Genomic DNA, 26,830 nt, shown 5'->3' with positions numbered 1-26,830 from the left:
TTCCCTAAGCTTAAGCTAACCCGTTTCTAACCGTATGCTACTTATCTCTATGTTACACTACTATACCGAAGCGGTTCTACTTGTCGATGCGCAGGTGGATCGAGTATATTAAAGTTTACTCCCAGTTAGTATTTCACGTAAAAATTTCGTACTCCTAACGGTCCTCATTATCCTCCAGAAGTTTTCGCTCTCATCACAAAATCTTGCTTAGCATAGATGAAATTCACGGGATCCACCAGAAATAATTTGGTGCAATTTTACTATATGAATCCAGAGATTCTAAAATCTAAAGAAACATTTGGCCAAGTCTTAAATTTGCTCATTTTATGTCGAAAATAGAAATCAACCAACCCCTGCGGGACTTCTATCCCGTTCCTACCAGTACTCCTACTGCTACAACTGCTTATACTATAGATCTGTATAGTAAAACTGCACGAATAATTGTTTAAAACATGTATATTTTTTTTTTCATGATTTAAGTGTGAATACTCGGTAGAACAGAAAATACCTAGAATGGAAAAGAAACCAATTTCTGCTAAGATGACACCAAACAACACGAATGCCTTGTAATTCAGACACTGAGAATCTCGTGTTCTGGTGTGAGTCCTTAGATCAGCCTAGTAATTTTGCACATCTTGGGAAAGATTCCTCCTAGGGAGGGGCCGCGGTGGCTCAGTGGTAGAGCGTTCACCCCTGGTGCTAGGGGTCTCGGGTTCAAACCCTGCTCCCGCCAAGTGAACTTTGTGGTGGACAAACACCGTGTGCGTGGGTTTTCTCGGGGTTCTCCCGTTTCCTCCCACTTCATTCCACTATTTCATTCATTACTCATCATCACCGTCTCCTTTAGCCTAACCGGCATAACCGTGGGACGTAAAACTCAAAGATTTCATTTCATGTCATTTTTCTTCCTCCTAGGGTCCCTTCATTCCTACAATATATGACTCGCAAATAATTTTTGTAAATCCAAAGGGAACAATTTGCTGCTGGTAGTTCTTTCATACAGTATGTAAAATTTGATTTCCATTGATACGTAGAAATGCCTATGCAGCAAAAAGATTACCGGCCGGCACGTTGACTAAATTACTTTTCAAAATTTATAAAAATGACATTATCAGATGTATTTTTCGCCATTTTTGTGCTAAGACGAGATACAGTCGCTATCGGACAAGAACAACAACAGAATAGTAAAGACGATTTGTGCTTCAGCTAATAACTAAATTACGATCTATAAAATCCAGGGTATAATTTAAGATTGCTAACTTCGTACAATTAGGAAGAAAAACAAATATTGATTGAAAACATGTCTTTATGTGAGCACAGTCTCAGTATGTTCGGCCACTCCGTTCGCATACGTCTTTAATACTCAGTGGTAATATGTCATTGGAAAATTAATTGTAGGAGTGATAGTTGAGAAGTTTTCCGCCTAAGATTGAAAGAAATACTGCGAAAGCACGTGTAACCGTACTTTAGTCCGATCGGAAAAACCTCCGGGCGCAGGGTTCCGCCAGGATTTAAAAATCAGGGGGTGTTCAAAAATTTAAAGGGGGTGTGGGTGCTTGACTTTTAGAAAACTTATACCATTATTTTTACCTTTCTCGTATTATCCTAAAATTCTGCAATAACAAAAATGACACGTTTCCACTGCAATCCTAATTTCAACAAAGTGGAAAATGTATTGACCTTCGTTTCGTTCTTTGTATCAAAAGATCCAATATATTTCAGCCAAAAGATTTTTGTAGGCCTTATGTCTGGAGAACTACGTATAGCGTAACCAATCCCAAACTATGGCTTAACTCAGAATGATGTACCTACTCCGTTAAAAAAAAAAAAAAAAAAAAAAAAAAAAAAACGATTTAGGGGCCGTTCAAAAATTTTGTGCTTCTTGATCCATAAAGTCCAATATATTTCACGCAATCAAATATTTTCTTATACGACCCATATCTGGAGTACTACATATTGTGTAGCCAAATCCACGCTATCACTTAACTCAATATGATGTGCTTATTCCGCAAAAAAATAAAAAAAACTCTATTTAGAAGCCGTTCAAACGTGTTATGGCCCCTGACCTAAAAATCAAATAGATTTCATTCAATCAAAAATTTTCTTCTACGTCCTATGTCTGGAGAACTACATAAAGTGCAGCCAAACCCAAGCTATCACTTAACTCAGTTTGATTATGTTATTACGTAAAAAAAAAAATAAGAAGAAGAAAACTCGATTTAGGGGCCGTTCAAAAACTTTGTGGCATCTGATTCAAAATCTAATTAGTGACCAATGTCGCAATCTTTTGATCCATATTTGGATCATTCCTGAAGTCCTTGTTATTTATTTATTTTTATTTTGTCTGAATACCCATTACAATCAAGGTAAGTTATAGTATTAACGAATTAATTCACTGAACTGAAATCCGTCGTAGTTTTCTTGATTAATGCATGGACAAATAAACGTCGGATGTTGTAAATTTATCATTTCTCTTCTCGCTCTTAAATTTCTGTTTTCTCTGCCTAAAATGGAAACTTTTTCGCGACTGAGATCCGTCAGTGGTTAGGTTAGGTTAGATGAACTCGATCTGATATCTGAAGTTCTAAAACAACAACATGATATACTAGAACATTTATTGGTAATTGCAGATATTGTACACTCATGTCCAAAATGATTGTCGCATATCTATAACTGTCTTCTTGGAAGTATATAATTTGATAATGATTTTGCAGGGTACTTTTAACACTGATACTTTACGTATAATCGAGAATGTATATTTGTTGTAAATTTCGTAGGAAAAGAATTATAAATACAAAAATTAGAATGAGTAAAACAAAATGTTGCTAAATGGACAAGAATTTTTTTTCCTTTTATTGTTCTTATTTACTGCTCTTTTGACATGAAATTTGCCACATACATGTCCTTACCAATTATACACATACTAACATTAGAAGAAATACCGGGCAAATTCGTTATCAAATTATATTTCTACATCAGCATATTTATAGGAGTGCGACAATAAGTTTGGACATGAGTGTACCTGTATCGCAATATTGTAGGTAACTCAATTCGTTTAAACTTATAGCCAATGTAATTTTGTACTTTGTAATTTTGTAAATTTTTACCAATGTGACTCATATATTCACGAATGTATTAATAGTCGTGATGAGTACCGTATGCGTATTTTGACAAACTCTCCTCTGAACCGTCATTAGGCTTCCTCACATTTTTACACTTCGTAACCACTTTATAACCTATACATGCCTAATGCGTGTTCGTTTAATAGGCAAGTTACATGCTCTTTGCGATCCTAATGAAAAAAGAAAAAAGTATTGGAAATATATTTACAAGCGTGCTTGTGAACTGCGGCGCAGTTTTACAAAGATTGAAAATCACTGTTCCATGTTCTTTAATGTTCTTTAAAACGCAAATTTATTTATTTTGATTCGCTCATGGCGCAACTATACGGATATTACTCGTATAGGACTTCTCAACCATTTCTCGTATGCACAAAGCCAGCTCAAAAATGTAGGGGGGGGGGGCTGGAAGAAGTTAGGGGTAGCCCGAACCAACCATATTATATAGTTCATTTGCAAGCCAAACGTGAAAAATGTAAAGGGGCAGCAAAAATTAAGGGGGCCCAGAATCGGGGCGCGGTAATTTTGGCACCAGTAGTTTTGACACGGTAATTTTGGCACCATTCATAATTGAAGTACAGAAAATGTGACAAAATACTCTGAATGTAATAGATAATTAAATTCACATGTTATTAACTAGGACTGTTCCAGCGCAACGAATCAAACCAGTGGCGAATGTACAGTCAGCGACAAAATTTCTTTCTCTTCTGTAAAATTTATTTGCCTATAACTTTGGAATTGATGGACTGATTTGAGAAGTTTTCTGTAATTTATGGAAAATTGTATCTTGTTTGAGTTGCAGAAGACTGCACTATGTTCACTGCACTGGGTTTGTATTTTACTTTCAAGTGTAAATAGTAACAGCTGATTCGAACCATGGAAATTGAAGTACAGAGAAAAAAAAATACTCTGGGTATAATAGATATTTACGTTCACATGTTAATGACTAGAGCTGTATCAGCACGAATAATGAAACCAGCGACGAATGTACAAACACCAGTAAAAGGTAGGTATTCAAAGCAAGTCAAAATGGAAATTATTGAACTCTTAACTAAGAAAACTTAAATACACACTTACGCAAGAAAAATTAACAAACCAATAAATGAATTTCAATAACATGATTTGCAATGATATATGGTTCACAATAATCCCAATTGTAAAACATTGCACCTTTTCTTTTCATCTTTGACTTTTGTTGTGCACAATATTAAATGAAACAACATGCAAAAATTCTTGCATGCTCTTTGTTCCAGCATTGTAGGCCAGGCACAAATTTTGAAGTCTTTTCTGCAAATGCTCATAGATCTGCTTCATCTTCTTGGCTGGACGCTCCCCTACAGCAATCTGCAAAAGCAGTGTCGAGACCATGGCTTCATCCTGCTGGATGCATTGGATTAATTTCCCGATTGACGGATGAGAGACTCCAACCAGATGTTTGAACTTGTTATTCCAGGACTCGCACATGTTCAGGATCAGGGAAAAGAGACAGTTCGTTGCATCGTTGAATTACGGCTCGAAACAATTCCTCGTACGAAGCTTGAGTATGTCGTTCCATCAGAGCATATACTGTTGTGATGGACGTTTGTCCTATCGGCACTCGGATTACATACAGTTGGGTGAAGCGTTTAGGAGCCATATAAAACTTACCGTCCATAAGCCATGTTTCACTGCTGGATAATTCTCTTAGACAATTTTCTGTCCCAAAAATGATAAGTCTAGATTCAGCTTCCGCTCCATTGTCATAGAATAAAAATGTTTTTGGCTCCGATCCTTTAGTGAGTGTCCATTCCCCTGAAAGAGCAAACAAAGGAAATTAGAATTGTTGGTACACCACCAGGAGATCTAATATAGTTATGTATGAAACTAAGCTAGAACAATGTGGTCATAAAACGTTGATAGGCTCCACACAACTGATTGAAAAATGACCACGTTTAGGCACTAACTTTCAAATGTTTAACCTTCAGTTAATTACTTTGACTCTGTTACGTACGAAACACAGTACGCCTAAAATAGAATTAGCCGGCAACTAGCTTTTTTGCAACATAGGCCTACAAAACCAAAACTACTAGCATTGAATAAGAGAACCTCACTATTTGCAGAATGTATTATACTTTACCTAAAGAAAAAGTTCAGAAACAAATGTTACTGCAGTGAAATAAAGAGAAACTTTACTAAACGTACCTTCAATAACCAAATTTAGAAGATCCGCTGGTTCCGGAGGAAATTTCTTCCTTCTCTGATTCCTCATTGTTCTTTTACATGCTTCTGCATTTGGCAAACTTGCACGGGCATTTTCAAGTAACTGTGTCACAACCGCAGCGAAAACCTGTGATGGACTTCCATCATTCAGAAGGCACCTCTTCATTTCTTCTCGGCTAACAGCAACCTTCACTGCATCTTTGTCACCGGTATGGTTGTGTTCGTGAATCAAAACTGTATTGCACTTATTTAAATCCATGTTTAAAATTACTGGACACTGAAGACTAACTCTCTTATAACGTCTCCATCGAATACATTCTTTCGACATCTTATGTTTTGTATACATATAACCTTCTAAACACAATTTCTCGCCTCCTCGCGTTGAACTTATCACCTCCATGCTTTCAGTTAATGACACTACTGAAAATAATGAAGTAAAACTCATATACTGAATTTATACTTTGACTTTTCGACAACATCCGTTGACCGGTCAATCGGATTTCAGCACCGCCGTGTGACAAGCCAATCACGTTCAGGGATTTGTTTCAATTTCAATCTTAAACTTTTAATGAGGTTTTGGGATATGCGTGAGAGGAGAGCCGGAAGTTTCGATGGAAAGAATGTCGGTGTAATCTCCTCTGCATAATAAATTGGTACATTAACGTCTATTATATCCAGAGTATTTTCTAATTTTCTTTCTCCGTACTTCAATTTCCATGATTCCAATTATCTTTTACTGTTTGCACTTGAAAGTAAATTGCAAACCCATTAGAGGGGAATTTTAACTGGCTTTGAATATATAATGAATCTACCAATAGTATCTTTACTGGTGTCTGTACTGTCAGTAACAAAAGTTCTTTTCCTATGTTAAAATTTCTTCCGCGAATATCTCTCGAATGGACGGACAGATATGAGTGCAATATTCAGCAACTTAAAGCAGATATAGTTTTCGATAAATTTCAGAAAACTACTCAAATCAGTCCATCAATTCCAAAGTTATAAGCAAAATAAATTTTACAGAAGAGAAAGAAATTTTGTCGCTGACTGTACATTCGTCACTGGTTTGATTCGTCGCGCTGGAGCAGTTCTAGTTAATAACATGTGAATTTAATTATCTATTACATTCAGAGTATTTTCTCACATATTCTGTACTTCAATTATAAATGGTGCCAAAATTTCCGCCTTTCCTGTCCCTTAGACCGCCTTGGATACGGGTCTGTGCACAACTTATAAAATTTTCAAAATCAGTCTTAACACTTTTACTTTTACTTAAATCATCAGGTAAACAAGATCCAAGGACACCTTCATCAAATTATTAACGTGATCCGAAGTGAGCCGACACCGTTCTGAAGTTAAAATTCTGTTCATTGTTGTTCTATTAATCTCTCCACTGAAGCGGTACCGATTGGAAGAAGCACACGTTTTGTTGCCAAAGCTGACAAATTAGGAAATGTAATGCATTTATATTCTTCACAGGAAAATTTCATTAGAAATCCTTGAAGAAAGTTATTCTTTCAATCGTTTGAGAGTTCTAAATTCAAATAGGACTTCTTCGCACAAGACATGAAATAATTGGGAAAAATTGCCTATTCAGTCTCGAATCAAGACAGAAGTTTAGGGGCGTGTTACTCAAAGTTTAGGGTGGTGACAACCCCTCATTGGGGGGTCTAGCGGAATCCCTAATCCGGGGGAATTCTGTAGCTCTGGGAGGAAACATTCACTGCCGTAGAAAAAGGAAAATGAAAAGAAGATTATCAAGCAACTATAATATAAAGTACTAGCAGTCATGTCTGAGTCAAACCAATATTTGTAAAAGGAGATAATAATATACGATTGTTTGCCTATAAGGTAGAGAAAATCGTACAGATTTAGTTTAGGCCACTACTCGAAATAATTGGTGAAAAAATATAATTGTTTCACTAGTTTTCTTTTCGTTGTCCCCTGAAGTATTTGCGGTTGTCAACAGGAAAATATGTAGCTTCGCCTAGATAAAGTTCTATCTGAGCAGCAGAAGAAATTGTTGAAAAGTTACAATTCTTTTACGTTTTGCGTATAAATACAGCTTCTGGATGTATAATATAACAACTAGAGCGTAAAAAATCACCAACCTCTGCTAGGCAGCCACTAAAAAGCACAAATGCTCTCTACCCGAGTCGTAGCAGGGCGTGTGCGGGACTGTGTGAAAAGAGAGCAGGCATGTCAGGATTAGGTGGTTATAAGCGTAAACGAAGCCAGTGAAGAGAAGTGGGTTGATACATGATTCAATAGCACTTATAATTGTTTCACACTAGTAACGCTACACTTGCAAACATAAAATACACCGTCTGTACACTATATAGAAATACACCGCTGGTGTAAAGTAGCATCTAATAGAGCCGTTTTTCATATGCATTTACTTATTTAATGCGTCATATAGCTGTTGTAATCATTACGGTACTACCCGAACACTTGTAAACCTAGAATACAACTGTATTATTTTGTATTAAATTTTGTTGCTTGCAGGAATTTGTTTCTTAAAAATATGTCTTCTCGTGTCTTTCTATGCAAAATGTTCCATTTTCCCTGTAAATCTTCCAAAATGTGCGCCAAAACTACACCAGCTCCGAGGAAATTGTTTTTTTTTATTCGTCATAAAAAGAAAGAAACATTTACGTTGTAAAAAAGATATTAATGTGAACAGGGTTCAGTTTATTAAAGTAAATTTATTTGAAAAATTTAGTTAAAAAGAAAGCTAACATAGTTCTGTTCCTTTTTGTTTTACTTAGGTTTTTAAAAGTTATCAAATTAGTTCTTAACATACATGTCCATTGGGTAGTTCCGTGTTAAGATTTGATTGGGATTGATTTTGGTGTTTTAAATATCGTAAACCATCATTACTTCGCAAAACAAAAATACTATGCGGGCGGGTATCTATTTATGAAATGTTTCAGTTCAGTAAAATATACCATTTACGCACGCTCATAACACGTTTGTTCTTTCGTTAATATAATTTAGATAGCGCTGGACTGTAAAAAGATTAGGAGGGTATATGTCCCATTACATTTCTTACAAGATCTCTGTAGATATTCTAAGGCTATCCTGTGCGCCATCTGCTCGAAAGTCCTGTTCATTTCTGGTAGGAACTCCTGTTAGGATTCAACATTAACCAATGTGTCTATGTTTCATATAACATTGCTAATAGATTGGAGGCTACACGCATATAGAACGAATAAATCAAAAAATACAATAAGTTACTAGAAGAAATGTAAAGAATTAAATACTGCGGAACTGAAAGTACCCGAAAAAGACAACACTAGCAAATTAAACAGGCGACAACTACAAGAAAATAAATTTAGTAGAAATTCCTAGCGCTACATGCATATGAGCAAAGATGAAAGACTGTATAAGACAAGCAAATCTCTCCATAAAATATTACGGTACGTCTTGAAAATATGATCCATTTTTAAGTGGAAAATTTGTATAGCATTGCTGTCTTGTTTTATTTTTTTTTTTTTTTAAATTATAAGCTAGTAATATAGTAAAAGATATTTTAGTTTTGGCGTTTCCTATGCTCATGCAACAGTGATCGTGCGTTGAGTATTGGTAAATTTATTTGAAAGAAAAGAGAAAAAAAGCAAGAATCGTACCTCGATAAAATGTAATAATGTATAACAAAATTATAATGATATGGAAGAAAGAAAATATAGGTCTGTGATATCTCGTGTGTAAGTAGAAGAAAGTAATAGGTTTTCCTTTGACAAGAAGTAAAAATTAAGAAGTCGTATATTAGTGAGTATTTCGATATTTCTGAGGGGCGAAGTGGCTCAGTGGTAGAGCGTTCACCTCCGTTGCTTGGGGTCCCTGGTACGATCCTAGCTCGCGTCGTGTGGACTTTGTGTTGGACAAACACCGTCCTCGTGGGGTTTCTCGGGGTTCTCGTCTCCTCCAACTTTCTTCATTCCAGCATTCACTCATCTCTCATCATCACCGTCTCCTTTAGTTTATCCGGCAAAACGTGATACGTAAAACTTAAAGGTTTCATTTCATTTTTCGATATTTCTGTATAGTTCTGTATTTTTAACATTTAGGTATATTCTTATTTTGGTATAAGTAGTAGCAAAATTTCGGATGTTTTAAAGTACTGCTTTCAGTACTTTTTACATCCCTAGAGCGATCATAAACAATTCCAACCACTAGATCTATTTCACCTGCAGCGGCAACAACCGTTATCTTCTTCCTTCATTGTCCACTGCATTGCCTGTTCCTGTTACGCCACTGCCATAAGGATCACAGTTTCTAAAGTTTAATATGCAATAAAATAAATATGACACTAATCTCGCCAAGTGAACTGCAGAGAGATTGTTTATGATGCAGTTTTTCCTAAGACTGAAGTAGATATTCTCCGATCGAAAAATCACCAAGCAGACACCATCGGCTGCACTCACATTTTTTTTCAAACAGCAGAGAGACCGATGTCTATTACTAACCTTGGTTCAGGGTGTATTTATGATACTTCATTTCTATTTCTACAGAATTTCTACATTACAAACTGATTCCTTTTCATCATCTGTAAGTTAGTACTTTGCTTCTTTCTGGTGAAAATGGAAATGGAACTTAAATCATATTATTAATTAGGTAGATAAAGTACAGTCAACGAATTTAAATTTTTTAACCTCCAAATAATTTATAACCTAGAAGTAAATGATAATAAATCAAAGTAATTAGTTATATGGTTCTTATAATTTAGAAAATAAAGTAAAGAAAGGGAAATAAATTCCGTCACAGGAATTCACTAAGTATATGCCAGAGGGGAAAACCTGAAATATCCTCATTTTTTTATTTTCCGTTCCACTAGCTACCATTACTAGTGCCACTTCGCCCTAACCTAAGCTCACCATATTCAGTCTAGCCAAATATTTTGAGGTCATTCCGTACTGTTCTTCAACAAATTATGTTCATAGTTTCTCAACGTAACGCATAGTTATGCAAAGTGACAGAATAACTACTATTTCGATTATCTCGATTTTTCATATACGCTAAAATTTGTATATCATTGCTGTCATGTTTTATTTTAAAAATATAACCTAGTAATATAGTAGACAATATTTTAGTTTTTACGTTTTATGTGTTCATGTAACAGTGATCTACGTTGAGTATTGGTAATGTATTTAAAGAAAAGAGAAATAAGCAAAAATCGTGTCTCGATAAAATGTAATAATGTATAAGAAAATTATAATGATATGGAAGAAAGAAGATATAGGCCTATGGTATCTCGTATGTAACTAGAAGAAAATAATAGGTTAGGTTTTTCTTTGACATGGGGTATTTTTTTTAAATCGTATATTGGTGAGTATTTTTATATTTCTGTATAGTCCTGTATTTTCGGCTTTTATTTATATCATTATTTTGGTATAAGTATTAGTAAAATTTCAAATATTTTAAAGTACTGCTTTCAGTACTTTTTACACCCCTAGTGTGTTTTCAAACAATTTCACCCACTAACTATATTTCACCTGAAGCAGTAGTTACCGTTGTCTTTTTCCGGCCCGCTCATAAATTTTGTTAAAGTGTTACCTGCGTGGGTCCGTATCTTGTTCGGTACGCCTTTTATTATTATAGTACTGGGTTCGATCCTCATGTGTGCGTTGCCAGAGTAAAGACTTTAATTGCAGTACATAGATCCTACAGATCCCTAGGTGGGGTCGGACATCTACCATGGTCCGGGATTCGATCCTTTTCTACTAAGATATCTCCTCAAATATGTAATGACAATTGCATCATTCATTTCAGCCTACCATATAGCCACTGGACACACAACTTAGGAGTTCGAACCAGAACGTTTTACAGAACCAACATAAAATAGATTCTAATTGTACATTTAGCGCTGATGCAATTTATTAATGCACGTATTATTAAGTTGCATGGGCGCTAATCACTCGTGCTGTAAAAGAAGAATAAATTACATTATTTCTTAAAATTAATACATGTAAATTTAGATTATGATTATTGTTTTGAAAGGATACTCAACTTTTGGATTTTTCTTTTAATTAACACTTCAACTTCATGAAAAAAAATTACATAAGCGGTAGCACTTCACTTTATATAACCAATATTTTAAGCCCATTTAATACGTAAGACGCGGATGTCGCGGTTGACACGAATTATTGTTAGGTTTCGTCACATTGCTAATTATTTCACTTTCACAGGCACTGTTCACTTACTTCGGCACTAGAAGGGGAACTGTATTGGATATTCAGGGGTGATGTCCTGTAAGTTGCGGGTTGCTCTCCTGTCATCTTCCTTGAGGCGAATTGAGTTGCATGCCGATCTCCAGCTCCTTGTCGGAAGAACTTTGATTTACACTTCTAAACAAACGTTTTAAAACATTTCAAATCTTCATAACAATAGCACTAGTTCGATGTTATTACATTTTGAATTTATTACGTTTCACACTTGACGAAATTCAATGTTGTTTAAGTTATTTCTTCATTTCAGTTATGCGCACCATACTCAACGTGGTTGCTTCCCCGTAAGTGTAAGTCAGACTACTGCACCTTTTCTTTCCGTCTCGTCGTGTTGCTAGGCAAAAGAATCGGTTTGCTACGCAGTTTGGTGATGTCAAGAGCTAAAAATAGCCATGACAGCCCATAGACAGGAATGTTTTGAGACGACTATTGTCCATTGTGCTGAATTTTAGCTCCTAATATGGGAAGGAGAGAGGAACTCTGTGATTTCCGTTGGAGTCGAGACGTACATACATATATGCACATTCGTTTGTTGGCTGAGAGAAAAATTCTTGGAAGCACTATTAAGCGAGGTTCATTTAAAAAGTTAAAAATTTCTTCTTAAAAATTGACTGAGCTGAACTGTATGGTTACAAAGGCGCTCGACAGGACATTTGTTTTTGATCGAAGAGGAAAAACAAATAGAACCCTGCAACACTGATTACTTCACCATTGTCACCAAATTTCATCCATTGGTCTTCAAAGGGTTAACATCACTTAACTCTTCTCGTGACGATATAACGAAAAATTTTCAAAGTCCTTTCGGAAATACGGTAACGAATACGTGGGCCATGCGAAACGAATTTCGGACTACGGTTGGGCCATAATTTCAATAAAGTCTATCAATGTCTTTCATTATCTTATTATTTGTTATTTCAAAATATTTAAGTGCCACAATTTCAAACATATCAAAATATAAACAAAGTTATGGTTATTTTTCTTTAAAATAACATGTTTAATGATTGAACGACTAATTACTGGTATTGTTTACCATTGAACACAAAATATTATCTTTACAAATATATTTAATAATTATTGTAACCTAAAATGTTTACTAATGTAGTGCCTTGTACTTCTATATATAACATGAATTAATTTTCTTATTACTATCAAAAAAACATTCATTTTCAATATTTACTTTCATTGAAAACAACTTCTAATATTCTTGAAGCTAACACAATAACTGTATATCTGTTTTCATTTATTGTTATTATTATTAGTAGTAGTAGTATTTCAATTATCATTACTACTATAAACCAAATATATAGCACACCAATTAAATTCAAATATAAACACACATTAATATTTTTCATAATATTGGTTACGGTATGGAATATTTTTACCTAAATCTACAACAATACTAATTTACCATGATATTTTACATTTATTACATTCTGGTTAAAACTCGACCAAGAATGGACTGAGCAGTGGATGGTTTGTCACACCATTACACTTTTCAAAGTGTCTGCTCCCCTAAATTTCGAAGATACCTACCCACATTGAAATATCATTTATTTCCATCCCCGAAGCAAAGTGAAAAGATAGGATATTGGGTTAAAATTTAAAAATAATATAGAAGGGACTAATACGAAAATTGCCTACTCCGGGCATTACATAATATGAGTAACCCATAGTATTGGAGGAACCTTTGCTTTCATGTCTTCGAGTTAAGACTTAAAATGTTTTCGTATTCAACGAAAAGATTAATGCAAAGTGAATGCAACAATGGTTGCTAACAACTGGCATGAACACCACTTACTTGATACTTATTTATAATAGGATGTCTCATTACATTTTCTTTTCATTAATCGACGCGTCATGAAGGTGGGTACAGGTGACTACTATAACTTACCACACCAAAATTCAAGTATCCTCAGCTGATTAGTAATCCCAGAGGCATACTGATTGGTTAAAACAAATAAATTGATATTACACTTCGTAAGTATACATTACTATTAATTGACGCATAGTTGTTATTTAAAATTGAAATTTTCATTGCATTAATTTAAAATGTGCTTATTCAGATTTTATTACTGAATGGTTTCTCACCAAAATATATAAATTTATAATTCGAAACATTTTTAATTGTGTAAAATTGCAACACTGTGATGAAATATTTAATATAAATTTTCTACATCTTCACAATTCAAATTTATTTCCTTTCACTATATTTGAAAATTTTCGCTGCGCAAATTCACTCTTGCACTTCAAAAGAAACACTATATTTCTATAATTTGAAAACTAAGATTTCATCGTGAATGCATTAACGAAAAAAATATGCTATTACAAGTAATTTCATATTACGTATATTTGAAATATCAAAGATTTTTTTTTTTTTTTTGTTAAAATATCAAAGCCATTGCAAGTGTCGGTTTCATGCAATACAAGCAGTCCGGCTTAACGAAGTTTCGTTTATCCTACACCTACTCGAGGCTTTTTCAACACAAAAACAATTTTCAAAGGTTTCATTTGCCAATAAACAAATAACGTGAATGGTTTCTCAACATGTATGACTACTGCATAGCACAAGAAATTGACTAACTTATCATTACTTGAGTAGCAATTACTTTTCTTTTGTGATAATTTTCGATGTGCACCAATTTTACTATATTTAGGTTGAACACTATATTGCTTTTTTCTTTTTACTAGGTTTTTCCATTTACCTGTATGCTTAGCTTTTGTTATGACGTCACGATCAGCTGATAGCACATCACTGACAACAATTGGCGATTGGCATTTAATTTTCCTATTACGTTCACTTTCAAATCGCTTGTGCGTAAAAGATACATTCACCTGATTACCACATTCTTCCTGAAAAGGTTCGTGATGTTTGTCTGCAGGTGATGAGTGGTCAGCACCTGACCCCTTTACTACGTCATGGATCGCTAAGTTACTAATGTGATTCAATTTTAAACTTCGGTCACTTGTCTGAGCATTGGTGCGACTGTTACATTTATTCCTCAAAGAACATTTACGAACATACTTGGAAAATTTTGAAAAACAATACAGCATACGTTTAACTCTTTTTAGTTTTTGTCTGACTTTACGTACTTTCCTTTTATTTTGCCGGTGCTTTTTGCCACATTGAACCTGTGAACTATATTTTCTTGCCCTTTGACAAACAACATTTCGTAATTTACTAAAATATTCTTGACAGGTTTTTAATTTCTTTTCCCACGTTATTGAATTATGTTCATTACCATTAGGCCTATCTGGCGTAAAGCCGTTTGTACTATATTCTAAATACACAATTAGAGTGCAAGTAACTATGCAAAAGGTGACATAATTCATCTGTCCTATCTGTATGCTTTTAACTTTCAACTCACAGCTTAAAGAATTACTTTTCTTTTGACAAATCTTTACAACCCTAACAGACACAAAAAATAAACAAGTTTTGTGAAACGGAACGCATTCCAATCTACTGGTTAGCAAGGTGCCATAAAAACAATTTTCCTCTAAGAAATACATCACACTACAAGGTTGCGCATATGGGCTACTTTCATTCCCCTTTTCAACGCAATTTATTACCACTTTAGTAAACCTTTCTGTAGTGAAGCACGCATCGCATCCCTGAATGCCTTTTGTCCCCTTACAAAACAAACAAATGACAGCTGGGACAGCTGATCGCTCGCTCACACACGGAGCTACGCTAGACGTGATCGACTTGGTTGGTAGGGTTTGCAAGACAGCTGGGTTGTTATTCTTTTTTCTTTCTGTTTCTTTTCTTTCTGAAACGCTATTCGACAGAGACAAAACAAATTCTTTGGCTTGGCCTAACTCAATGTTAACGTGATTGACAACCGGAATGATTTGTTTTTCTACCTTTAATTCACTCTCAGACATTTCTTCAACCTGTTCAAATTCAGTGTCAAGAAATTCAATATTAGCTTGATTTACTACAATAGGTGGTGACTGAGACTTAACACATGGCAAAATAGTACAAGTTTCAACACATTCATTTTTCACTGTTCGTGCGTATGCTTTCTGAGCTACGGGGGGGATGTCCCACAAAGTACCTACGGACTCATATTCAACAAATTCTAAGCTATTTTTAGCAAATTTTCTTTCTAATGGTACTGTTTTCCTTCTACAACTTTCATAATTTTGAACATTTTCTAACTTATTAACATTTACAGGAGAATCAGCAAACCTAACCCATTTTCGTGATGTTGTTTTACAGTTTACCTTCTTTTCATCGCTGGAATCCTTATTACAACTAATCTTGTGATGTCTTAAGTACTTTTTATATATCCTTTCGGCTACCCTTTCTTTCGCAATACGTACTATCTCTGAAATTTCAAAGTCAATGTTTAACTTACGTTTGATGTCTGACAAAGAAACAGATTTTGATTTATAGACACATTCATCTTTAACTCTTCGATAAAGCTCAGATTCACGTATTTCATGCATTTGAGACACAATTTTATCTTCAACTCCTGCTCTATATTCTCTATTGCTTTCTAAAAGAAATTTTGCAGCTTCCTTTTTAGCTCTTTTACGAATTTTGGATACTTCCTGATCTATCTTCAAAGCATTTTCAACATCTCGCAATGTAAATGGTTCTATTCTATATCTAAATTGCATTTCTACCATTACATACTCTCTTTCTTTTAGAAATTTTCGCATTTCCTTCATGACAGGTACCATTTCTCCATTCACATACATGATGACTAATTTACGAAATTCAAACAACAAAATTAAAAAGTACTAAGAAGGCACTACAATTTACCTTAATCAAAAATACAATTAGCGTCACTTTTATGTGGTTTTATCAAACGTTCCAGTACATAGATTACTAGTTTCGATTTAACGGTTCAGGAGTTCTGTCCCTGTTCGGGCGCCATTCTTGTTACCTGCGTGGGTCCGTATCTTGTTCGGTACGCCTTTTATTATTATAGTACTGGGTTCGATCCTCATGTGTGCGTTGCCAGAGTAAAGACTTTAATTGCAGTACATAGATCCTACAGATCCCTAGGTGGGGTCGGACATCTACCATGGTCCGGGATTCGATCCTTTTCTACTAAGATATCTCCTCAAATATGTAATGACAATTGCATCATTCATTTCAGCCTACCATATAGCCACTGGACACACAACTTAGGAGTTCGAACCAGAACGTTTTACAGAACCAACATAAAATAGATTCTAATTGTACATTTAGCGCTGATGCAATTTATTAATGCACGTATTATTAAGTTGCATGGGCGCTAATCACTCGTGCTGTAAAAGAAGAATAAATTACATTATTTCTTAAAATTAATACATGTAAATTTAGATTATGATTATTGTTTTGAAAGGATACTCAACTTTCGGATTTTTCTTTTAATTAACACTTCAACTTCATGAATAAAAATTACATAAGCGGTAGCACTTCACTTTATATAACCAATATTTTAAGCCCATTTAATACGTAAGACGCGGATGTCGCGGTTGACACGAATTATTGTTAGGTTTCGTCACATTGCTAATTATTTCACTTTCACAGGCACTGTTCACTTACTTCGGCACTAGAAGGGGAACTGTATTGGATATTCAGGGGTGATGTCCTGTAAGTTGCGGGTTGCTCTCCTGTCATCTTCCTTGAGGCGAATTGAGTTGCATGCCGATCTCCAGCTCCTTGTCGGAAGAACTTTGATTTACACTTCTAAACAAACGTTTTAAAACATTTCAAATCTTCATAACAATAGCACTAGTTCGATGTTATTACATTTTGAATTTATTACGTTTCACACTTGACGAAATTCAATGTTGTTTAAGTTATTTCTTCATTTCAGTTATGCGCACCATACTCAACGTGGTTGCTTCCCCGTAAGTGTAAGTCAGACTACTGCACCTTTTCTTTCCGTCTCGTCGTGTTGCTAGGCAAAAGAATCGGTTTGCTACGCAGTTTGGTGATGTCAAGAGCTAAAAATAGCCATGACAGCCCATAGACAGGAATGTTTTGAGACGACTATTGTCCATTGTGCTGAATTTTAGCTCCTAATATGGGAAGGAGAGAGGAACTCTGTGATTTCCGTTGGAGTCGAGACGTACATACATATATGCACATTCGTTTGTTGGCTGAGAGAAAAATTCTTGGAAGCACTATTAAGCGAGGTTCATTTAAAAAGTTAAAAATTTCTTCTTAAAAATTGACTGAGCTGAACTGTATGGTTACAAAAGCGAATAATATTTTTCTTATTGGTTTCAGATCTATTGGTTTTTCTCGAACATTAACTGCTGAAGGTTTCAAATCTCCGACGTGAACAGTTTTGTGTGACCGAAATGGCTTCACATTATTTCAACTTTGCCTGTAATAAAATTGAAATAAAAACAGAAACTGATCCTATTAAAGTTGAAATGAAAACTGAAAGTGAGTCATTTGAAGAATGTAATTATAAGCTATGTACTAGTAATACTAATGACCATAAAGAATCTCTTACTATAGCTTCGGAATACAAAAAAACAGAAAGTGGAACGGAGGGAGAGAATATCGCTTTAGAAAGGAATGAAGATGAAACAATATCAGATTTGAAACTAACTTCGAAAGCAATATGTCTGGTGAAGCGTTTACCAACGGCTGATGTATTTGTAAATGCCAAACGTTTTCGCAGTAACATCAAACCAACAACAGAAGGGTCAAGTAGTCGCATGTATACCACTATTGGAGACAAGAACAATGACGGAGAGAATGTTCCAGAAAATGATAATCGAGAAGTTGGTAGCAATCCACAGGTCCTGAGGTACGTTTAAATGCGTTTCTTTCATCTGAGGTATGTTTTGTATAAATATTTCTTTTCAACACTTGCAATACTTCGTTAAGTATCCCTTTTTCCTTTAGCTTAAACTGTGTTATTGGAATCGCAAACATTTGAACACAAATAATGCAACCTAATACGCAGCGTTGTAATAGGTAAGACAGTTCGGCACTGAGATAATTATGCAAAGGTAAATTATAATAAACCTTCTTGCACCAGGGCTTAAATGTCAGGCTTGAATGACTTACACGCTTCTGAGTAATGTCAATATTCGGCAATACGTTTCCTATTACAGGGAACAGTATCTCACCGAATTATTTATATCTTTCCCCTCTCAAAAAGTTTCCATGCTGTAAAAATGGTATTTTAATATTCATTTATATATCGGTTCTGAAACTAACATTGCTTTATATACATAACACCTTAGTAATTAAAAATACCAAATGTAGATCACACGAAGGAATTATCGTGTTTACATATAAGATTGTTAACGTTACAGAATCCCTTCACTTCCTTTCAGTTGTGATTGCTTTAATATTGATATATGTCGTATCACAAACGAACTGTTACTAGACCAACCATAAATTCGCCTTTTCCTCATTTACAAGTAGCATATTTTATTTTATGTCTCATTAACTTAACTGGTAAATGTTCGTTTCTCAGAAGGTTATATCTTGAGATGGAGTGTCTCATAATATGCACCTGTACTGTCGGCAAAGCTTATAGATAAAAGGTTTTTTTCTTGATACTTTTGTATGACATCTGCAGGCAAAATAATAAGTTCTGTTAAAAAACGCTTTTGTTCGTTCTTTGAACACTGACCATGTTACTGGGTCAAGTTTGCTCACTGGAAGTGTGATTACCTCCGGGATTGGGGCTACTTGTTCTGTCCCAAATCACGATAGGTTCCTTCGGTTTCTTGGAGTTCTGACGTGGTTCTTACTTTCCTCATTGCGGTATTGTTATGCGTTTCATCTTCTCCTTTAGCATGGGTTCATAAACATAGGATGTTTAAACTTAAAATAATCATTCTACAAATAAATGTTGACAGCTAAGTAGCCCAAGGTAAGAGAATCCAAGAGGATTAAAATTCAATTCAAATCAATAAGATTCTAACATTACAAAGAGAAGGAAGTTATGAATACTTAACTACTCTCCTTCGATTTTTTCAAGCGAATACATTGCTTCGATACTTCATTTTACTTGGGTATAAACAGCAATACCTATTCTGTAACGAAATGTTATCAAGTTATAACTTTAGGGTTTTTTCTCTGTATTTAATAATAATTAGTCACATAACCGTTTAATGAGAAATATTGAAACTGGTACTTTGTAATTGTCTCATGAAATGGGAGGCAAATACTTTATTAATATAATATGTGTTGTTGTACGTTTATTAAATAAGTAAGCATTAAATTATTTCAATGATTGACTATAAGAAATTGAATAACTCAAAATTTTAAAATTTTCAAGTAAACTACTTTTGATAGAAAGTGCGCGATAAAGAAAAAAATGAAGAAGAACGAAAATATTTAAGACTTTCAGCTACAGTAACTGACTTATGTAGGAAATGACTTAGTTTTACCCTCATTGAAACTTTGTTTTATGCAGTTTTGACTCTTGCCTTTAGGTAAGCTATAACCAATATTCAACCTGCATATATCATAATGTCGTGAGGTACAGTTACTGTAGAGGAAATGTACGTTTTGGAATTAGCCATAGATATTCACACTCTGGAAACGAAATGTCAACATTCTTTGTGTTTTCTTCCTTCAAACCACGTAAAATTTAATTCAATCATGTATTACATTTAAATAAATACACATAAAAAAATGTTAATATATAATGCTCATTTTCATCAAGTGTTTCTTAGACATCGAACATTATAGGTGACGGTTGACCACAGTGGTTGCTAAGAGTGATATATCATAGTAATTTACGAAGGTTAAAGTACATAGTGGGCTTAGTGGAACATAGTGTGAAGTACTGAGTGTTACATGCGTGAAGTTTTTATTGAGTCGCGCTTTTCGGATACATACATCACATTTTTAAATCTGGAATATGTTTTACAATTTTCTAATATTTTCTTTTTGTCCGATTAAAGTGTTCAATAGAAGTACAATACTAAGATTACATGTTGCAGTAGTGATGAGTAATGTCTAATGTTAACTTTCTCACCGATATTTCGGATGGAAATCTCGAACTCCTTACATTAGGATGTTTTAAGCTCTTCTCTAAAGGTGTTGGTTATTAGCATGTTCTTGATGACATTTCGGTGGATTCACTAATAACTAATTGAACGTGTAATCCGCCTATATTTAACACAATATTCACCGAAATATGCGTTCAAGCCCTGATGATTCATAACTACTAAGATAAGATAGTAAATTTCTCGACTGGAACGTTTACGATTAGGTATTAAGTATTCCATCTTCTAACAGTCATACGACTAATGAAATGTTTTTCTCTGTCTTCCTTCCTGTTTCTCGATCTTCAGTTTCCTCTTTTAACTCCCAATATTACAATTTTAATTTCATCGATTCCTTGTGTTCTTCTTGTTTCTACTTCTCTCTTCCCTTCCATTTCGACTTATATAATGGTTTGAAGAGGGAAATTTTTTGTTTGTGACCAAATCAGTTGGACTTCCTACGTGGGATGCCGGCTAATTGTTCCAAATTTAGAATGTCTTATACGTTCAATTGGCTATTATTTTATTCATAGCAGAAATTGCTTAGAATTTGAAATTTTACTTTTTGTGCAATTTTGCATACAAGACTCGCACGTTACGCAGAAATGCGGTAAGTCATAGAGAAGTTCTAGAGATGTCAGCCAGGTGAAGTCCGACGATAGAACAGACGTTTCAAGAACTGACATCGTTCTCGTCTTCAGGGTGATTATACTGACACCAGTTCATGTGTACTATATATAGGAGAGGTAAGGGGGTTAGACCTAAGAGTCAGTGTCTCTGATTGGATGGCCTATAGCTTGACGATGATTGGTCGTATTCATATATGCTTTCTTTAAGACTGGTGCCGGTGTCTGCGTGAGTTGAAATTCTGTACCCCTGTTGATATTGTTGGGTTCTTGTACTATAGCAAGAGATTGTTTAATTATCCAGTGGTTTGAGCTCTTTTAAATAATTTTAGTGTCTGCAAATAAAATTCTATGTCCTTCCGTTATACTGTGTTCCCCCAGGGCTGATTTCTCCGGATGAAATAGCTTGATGTATCTGTCACGCTCCTTGCATCGATATTCTATTGTTCGTCCTGTTTGTCATATGTAAGTATTCCCGTATTCGCAGGGAATGCATTATACTTCTGCAGGCAGGGTTATACTGCACCCCTGCGCTTCTTATACTTCTGAAAATGCAGGGCTGATCACAGAGAAGATCAGAAGAATTCTAAGGAGAGAAGGTATTAAGTTTTACAGGAAGTGCGGAAGGAAGATACTGGGTATCATTAGAAAAAAGAAGACGAGAGCGTTGGCATATTCGTGTAAAAGAGGGGTTATATATGAAGGGCCGTGTGGGATGTGCGGTATGGTGTATGTAGGGGAAACCAAGAAGAGGATGCAAGAACGTTTAAAGCAACATAAAGATGATGTCAGATTGGAGAGAGACTCTAATGCTATTTTCAAGCACGTCTGTGAAACCGGCCATGAAGTGAACTGGGAAGGAGAAACGGTAATAGAGTATAAGTGGAGACAGCTGGTTGGGAAGTGGAAAGAAGCTAAGAGGATAAAAGAGGTAGCCTATAAATCTATAAACTGGAATAGTGGTTATAGTATTAAGGAAGAGTGGGATGACATTTTGAAAAAGAAAGAACGATGCAAGAAAAGTGGCAAAATATAAGGACACTGTAATGTTTATTTATGTATTCTTTTATATATCTTTATGTATTTACTTATTTTTATGTTTTCATTATTTACTTTGCGGGCCGCGGTGGCTCAGTGGTAGAGCGTTCACCTCTGGTGCTTGGGGTCCCGGGTTCCATCCCAGCCTCCGCCAAGTGAACTTTGTGGTGGACAAACATCGTGTGCGTGGGTTTTCTCGGGGTTCTCCCGTTTCCTCCCACTTTCTTCATTCCACCATTTCATTCATTACTCATCATCACCGTCTCCTTTAGCCTAACCGGCAAAACCGTGGGACGCAATACTCAAAGATTTCATTTTTCATTATTTACTTATGGTTCTCTGCATTTTGGTTAATGTTTTTAAAAGGTCACAAGCTTTATAATTTTTGAATTTGTTTAGCTCTTTATTTCAAGCAGGTGTTTCCAAGGTCTTGTTTTCACGAATTTTATTATTTGAAAGCTGTTCCCGGCTATTATCAGTTCATAGTTGTTTGTTATGTTTTGACTCATCATTTTTGCCAGGTGAAATTCAGTTACGCTTGCTCCCGAGGGGAGGTAGTGCTATTAAAAGAATAATGAACTTTTAATGAGTACTGATTCCTGATTGGTGGAAAGAACTGATGATCTCCTTTCTTTATTGTATATAATTTTATTTCTGATTTCAGTTATAGCGTAGTCTGAGGAAGGAAGTGCTCTACTTCCGAAACTGTTACTTTTCTAGTTTACTTTTCATAATAAATATTCTAGCCAGCCTTGTAAGAAAGAAATGCTGTGTTTTTCTTTATACTTCTGGTGTTATAAGACCCAAATCGTCTTTAACTGGACGGACTAGGTTATGTTAGGTTAGGCGATCTGTGTATGATTTTGATGTGCCTCTTCATGATCCTTGCAATTTTTCCAGATAGTTTCCGAGTGTATTGCAGGACTGTGATGTTGACTGGATCTTCAGATTCTGTAGTGGCCTCTTTACTGGAGAAGGTCCTTATTAGGATCAATTGAATGTCATATTCCTTGTATCCATTCTGCAGTAGGGTCTTCTTTAGATGTGCAAGTTCCCTGGAGAAGCTTTCTTGGTCCCAGATGGCTTTTGTTCTAAGTGCAAACGTGCTAATGACTACTTTGCTTTGGTCTATGGTGAAAGCTGTTTCCATTAAGATAAAATTCAGTGTGGGTAAGTTTTCTGTAAACACTGTGACGGAGACTTCCATCAGGTTTGCGATGAATGAGGATGTCTACAAATTTACAGTCTTATGTTTCTATTCCCATGATAAACTTGATGTTGCTGTGTTGATTGTTAAGAAATTCAAGGAACGATTGCAGTGCATTTCTCCCACAAGGCCAGATGACAAAGGAATCTTCAACATATCTATAGAAATACGATGGCTTTAATTGTGCTGATTGTAGCGCTTTCTACTCGAAGCTTTCCATGAAAAGATACGATATCCTTTATTGTCATTAAACATTTGTTGCTATAGACATTGCCAAAGATCACACACACACACACACATATATATATATATATATACACGTATACATATATTTACAAGTTTTATCTATGTATCATTGTTCTTGCTTTCAACTCTTGATAACAGATTTTTCAAATTCAGAGATACTATATACAGAATTGCTTATAAGGAAGGATTTACAAAAGTTTTTGAAGTTGTCACAAGGCATTGTGCATACATTTTGTGGTAATACATTAAATAATTTCATACCTGTATAATTATAACTCTTTTGAGTAGTGGTTAACCTAGCTTGTAAAATATTAAGGTCTTCTTTATGCCTAGTATTGTAGCAATGAACATTTGGGTGATTAAAATTGTCTAAATTTTCTTTAATATACATGAGACATCGATAAATAAATAAAGAAGGCACTGTCATGATTTGAATTTCCTTAAACACTTCCTTGCATGATGCTGTTTTAGGCAATCCCTTAATTATTCTTACTGCTTTTTTTGCTATTTGAAGATTTTCTGTGCACCAGAAGAATTACCCCAGAATGTTATTCCGAACTCCAAATCTGAATGAAAAAAGCATTGTACGATGTTATAAGAGATTTCTCACTAATTGCAGTTTTTAATTTACGCAATAAAAACAATACTCTGGATAACTTTCTATATAAATTTTCTGTATGTTCATTCCAATTTAACTTTGAATCGACGTACATTCCCAACAGTTCTACAGATTTGCATGTATCTGAATGACTCGTAGAATTACTAAGATTAATGTACATAGTTTCTGTTTTATCCTGATTTACTGTAAGTCTGTTATATTTAAACCATATACAAGACAACTCTAACATTTCGCTATTCCTACTTTGAACATCAATTATATTTTTGTCTGAATTTATAACAGTAATATCGTCAGGATATAAAAAACAACTATTGGGCAAAAAACTTGGAAAATCATTTATATATACCACAAAAAGTAAGGGGCCCAATACACAACCTTATGGAACATCATTTGCTACACACATGAAACTTGACTTTTCGTTTCCAATGCGAACGACTTCTTTTCTATTACTAAGATACGATGCAATTAAAGATAATTGCAAGCCAGTAATATAATAGTAGTGTAACTTCGCAATTAATATATGTGACACGGTATCGAACGCCTTACTCAAATCTAGCAATACAACCCCGACATGAAGATTGTTCTCCAAATTATCTAACACTTCTGATACTATATTTTCCACGCCTTTAGTCGTGGAACACCCAGGTCTAAATCCAAATTGCATATTATTAAATAATTTATTTTACCCAAAATATCTTGACAATTGATTCCTAATACATTCCTCAAAAACTTTAAATACTATTGGTACCAAAAATATTGGGCGATAGTTATTAAGCTTAGTTTTATCATTTTTCTTGTAAATCGGAACTGTAACAGTCAATTAAGGCACTCCGGAAATTCACCTTCAAGAAGTACGCAATTGAGTAAATAGTTCAAAGGTTCAACTATTATGTCTATTATCACCTTTAGCATGTTGTTAGAAAACCCATATATATCATCACGATTCGAACCCCCGTTAACGTGCTTGTAGGAAGCAATTCTTTCTTTAACAGAACACCATTCATCTAGATATTAAGTCAAAGTCCACATGAAATTATGAAAGGCTTCAGAAATATTTTTACCGTTTAAAACTTCGTTTTCCCAGTTAGTTCCCCCTTAGATTACTTCGAAATGTTTGTATGTTAGCTTCCCCCATTATTCTGAACTTTTTAGTTCTAACATAGAATCCATGCATACTGTCACAGGAATCAGAAGCCACAAACCTTCATGCCCAGATAGCAAAGGCCGTATAATACCACACGTCGCTCTGCTCTTATTTTCGTTAGTAAGTACATTATCTAGGCATGCAGATTTTCTAGTTGGTTGATCATTAACGTAATAATATTTGTGAGATCTGAGAATATCAGCAGACACTTCGTACCTGTGGATTAGCTAGAACGTCAATGTTCACGTCACCAATAAAGAATACTTTGTAATTTTTGTATCTATTAAGATAAATGTTTAACTCTTCCCAATTAGAAATGAAAGTATTGATATCTGAGTTTGGGGTTTGGTATATGGAAACAATTATTACTTTTATGCTTTTTAGTAATAACCCAACTACTTCAAAACTCTGTTCAATACAAAAACATTCTAAATTCAAAACAGTGTATTCAATATTAAACGAATTTTTCTGATATATATCTACACCATCATGGAGTATTGAATCTCTACAGAATATAGCGGCTAACCTATATCCTGTTGGAACATACAAATGTATTTCTTCATTTGCAAGCCAGTGTTCCTAGATTTATGAGATATCAAAGGGAAATGTATCTAAGAAAATTTCAAGTTCAGCCAACTTGTTTCTTATTGATTGTAAATTCAAGTGGAGTGGATATTAGTACATTCTACAGAGCTGTGTTAGTACCATAGTTCTTAGAAAAACTATTATTATTATTTCTTGCCTCTATTATACCACTTATATCACTAAATTGAAGAGACGTCGTTAGACTTGAAGTTTTCACCCGGCCCCATGCAATTTTATTCATGGAGTCGGGTAAATTTGGTTTTCCTGTACTACCCATGGCATCGCTATTGCTTTCTTAATTTCAAATTTACTGGCAACGTCCTTATCCATTATTTCGCAGATCTTGATACTTAATTCATCCTTACCCTTTTGATTGAGATGCATACCGTGCTGAGTGTACATTTCTCTACCTAACTTACTGATATCCACCATAACAACATTCTTAAAGTAATTGCACATTGTTTTTAATTTTAAGTTAGTGCTTTGTACAGCTTTATTAACACACGAGTCTTCAGAAGATCATGGCGATAAGGGATATTTACTACAATTGTTTTACAGCTATTCAACATAGAGAGTTTTTTTGCAATTCTACTAAAAGCCTCACTACCTTCATTCTTGGCCACATCATTTGTTCCACTTGATATTACTACATAATTACCTTCCTTATTTACAATGTTGGGATTAATACCAGACAACACATCAACGCTTTTAGCTCCAGGCTTGATATTTCCTTGCACTGCCCACTTGTGTTTAGAATTTCTATTACTTTTTCGGACAGTTCACGACCGTGACTATCACCATATATGTACACTTGCGCGTCTGTCTTAGGTTTCTTCTTGCATTAGATTTATTGTTTGTA

The 26,830-nt window shown here is 34.8% G+C and overlaps 1 protein-coding gene across 4 annotated transcripts in view; it reads left to right on the top strand.

The window, feature by feature from the left end:
- LOC145663236 (uncharacterized) overlaps positions 1 to 26,830 on the top strand; it is a 355,902-nt gene that overhangs the window by 297,300 nt on the left and 31,772 nt on the right. For 2 of the 4 annotated variants that reach the window (XM_081729611.1, XM_081729610.1), the window contains exon 2: positions 17,772 to 18,303. In XM_081729611.1, coding sequence (XP_081585737.1) covers positions 17,846 to 18,303 — 458 coding nt within the window. In that variant the 5' untranslated portion in view covers positions 17,772 to 17,845. Of the gene's footprint in view, positions 1 to 7,987; positions 8,735 to 17,771; positions 18,304 to 26,830 lie in introns of those variants that run through there. The other 2 variants (XM_081729613.1, XM_081729614.1) reach the window with 2 other exon arrangements.

The sequence above is a fragment of the Thermobia domestica genome, chromosome 10 (genome assembly GCF_964235325.1).
Source record: "Thermobia domestica chromosome 10, izTheDome1.hap1.1, whole genome shotgun sequence".
In the NCBI taxonomy this organism is placed as follows: domain Eukaryota; kingdom Metazoa; phylum Arthropoda; class Insecta; order Zygentoma; family Lepismatidae; genus Thermobia; species Thermobia domestica.
The sequence above is the reverse complement of the archived record's forward strand: the minus strand, read 5'-3'. Positions and strand labels throughout refer to the sequence as shown.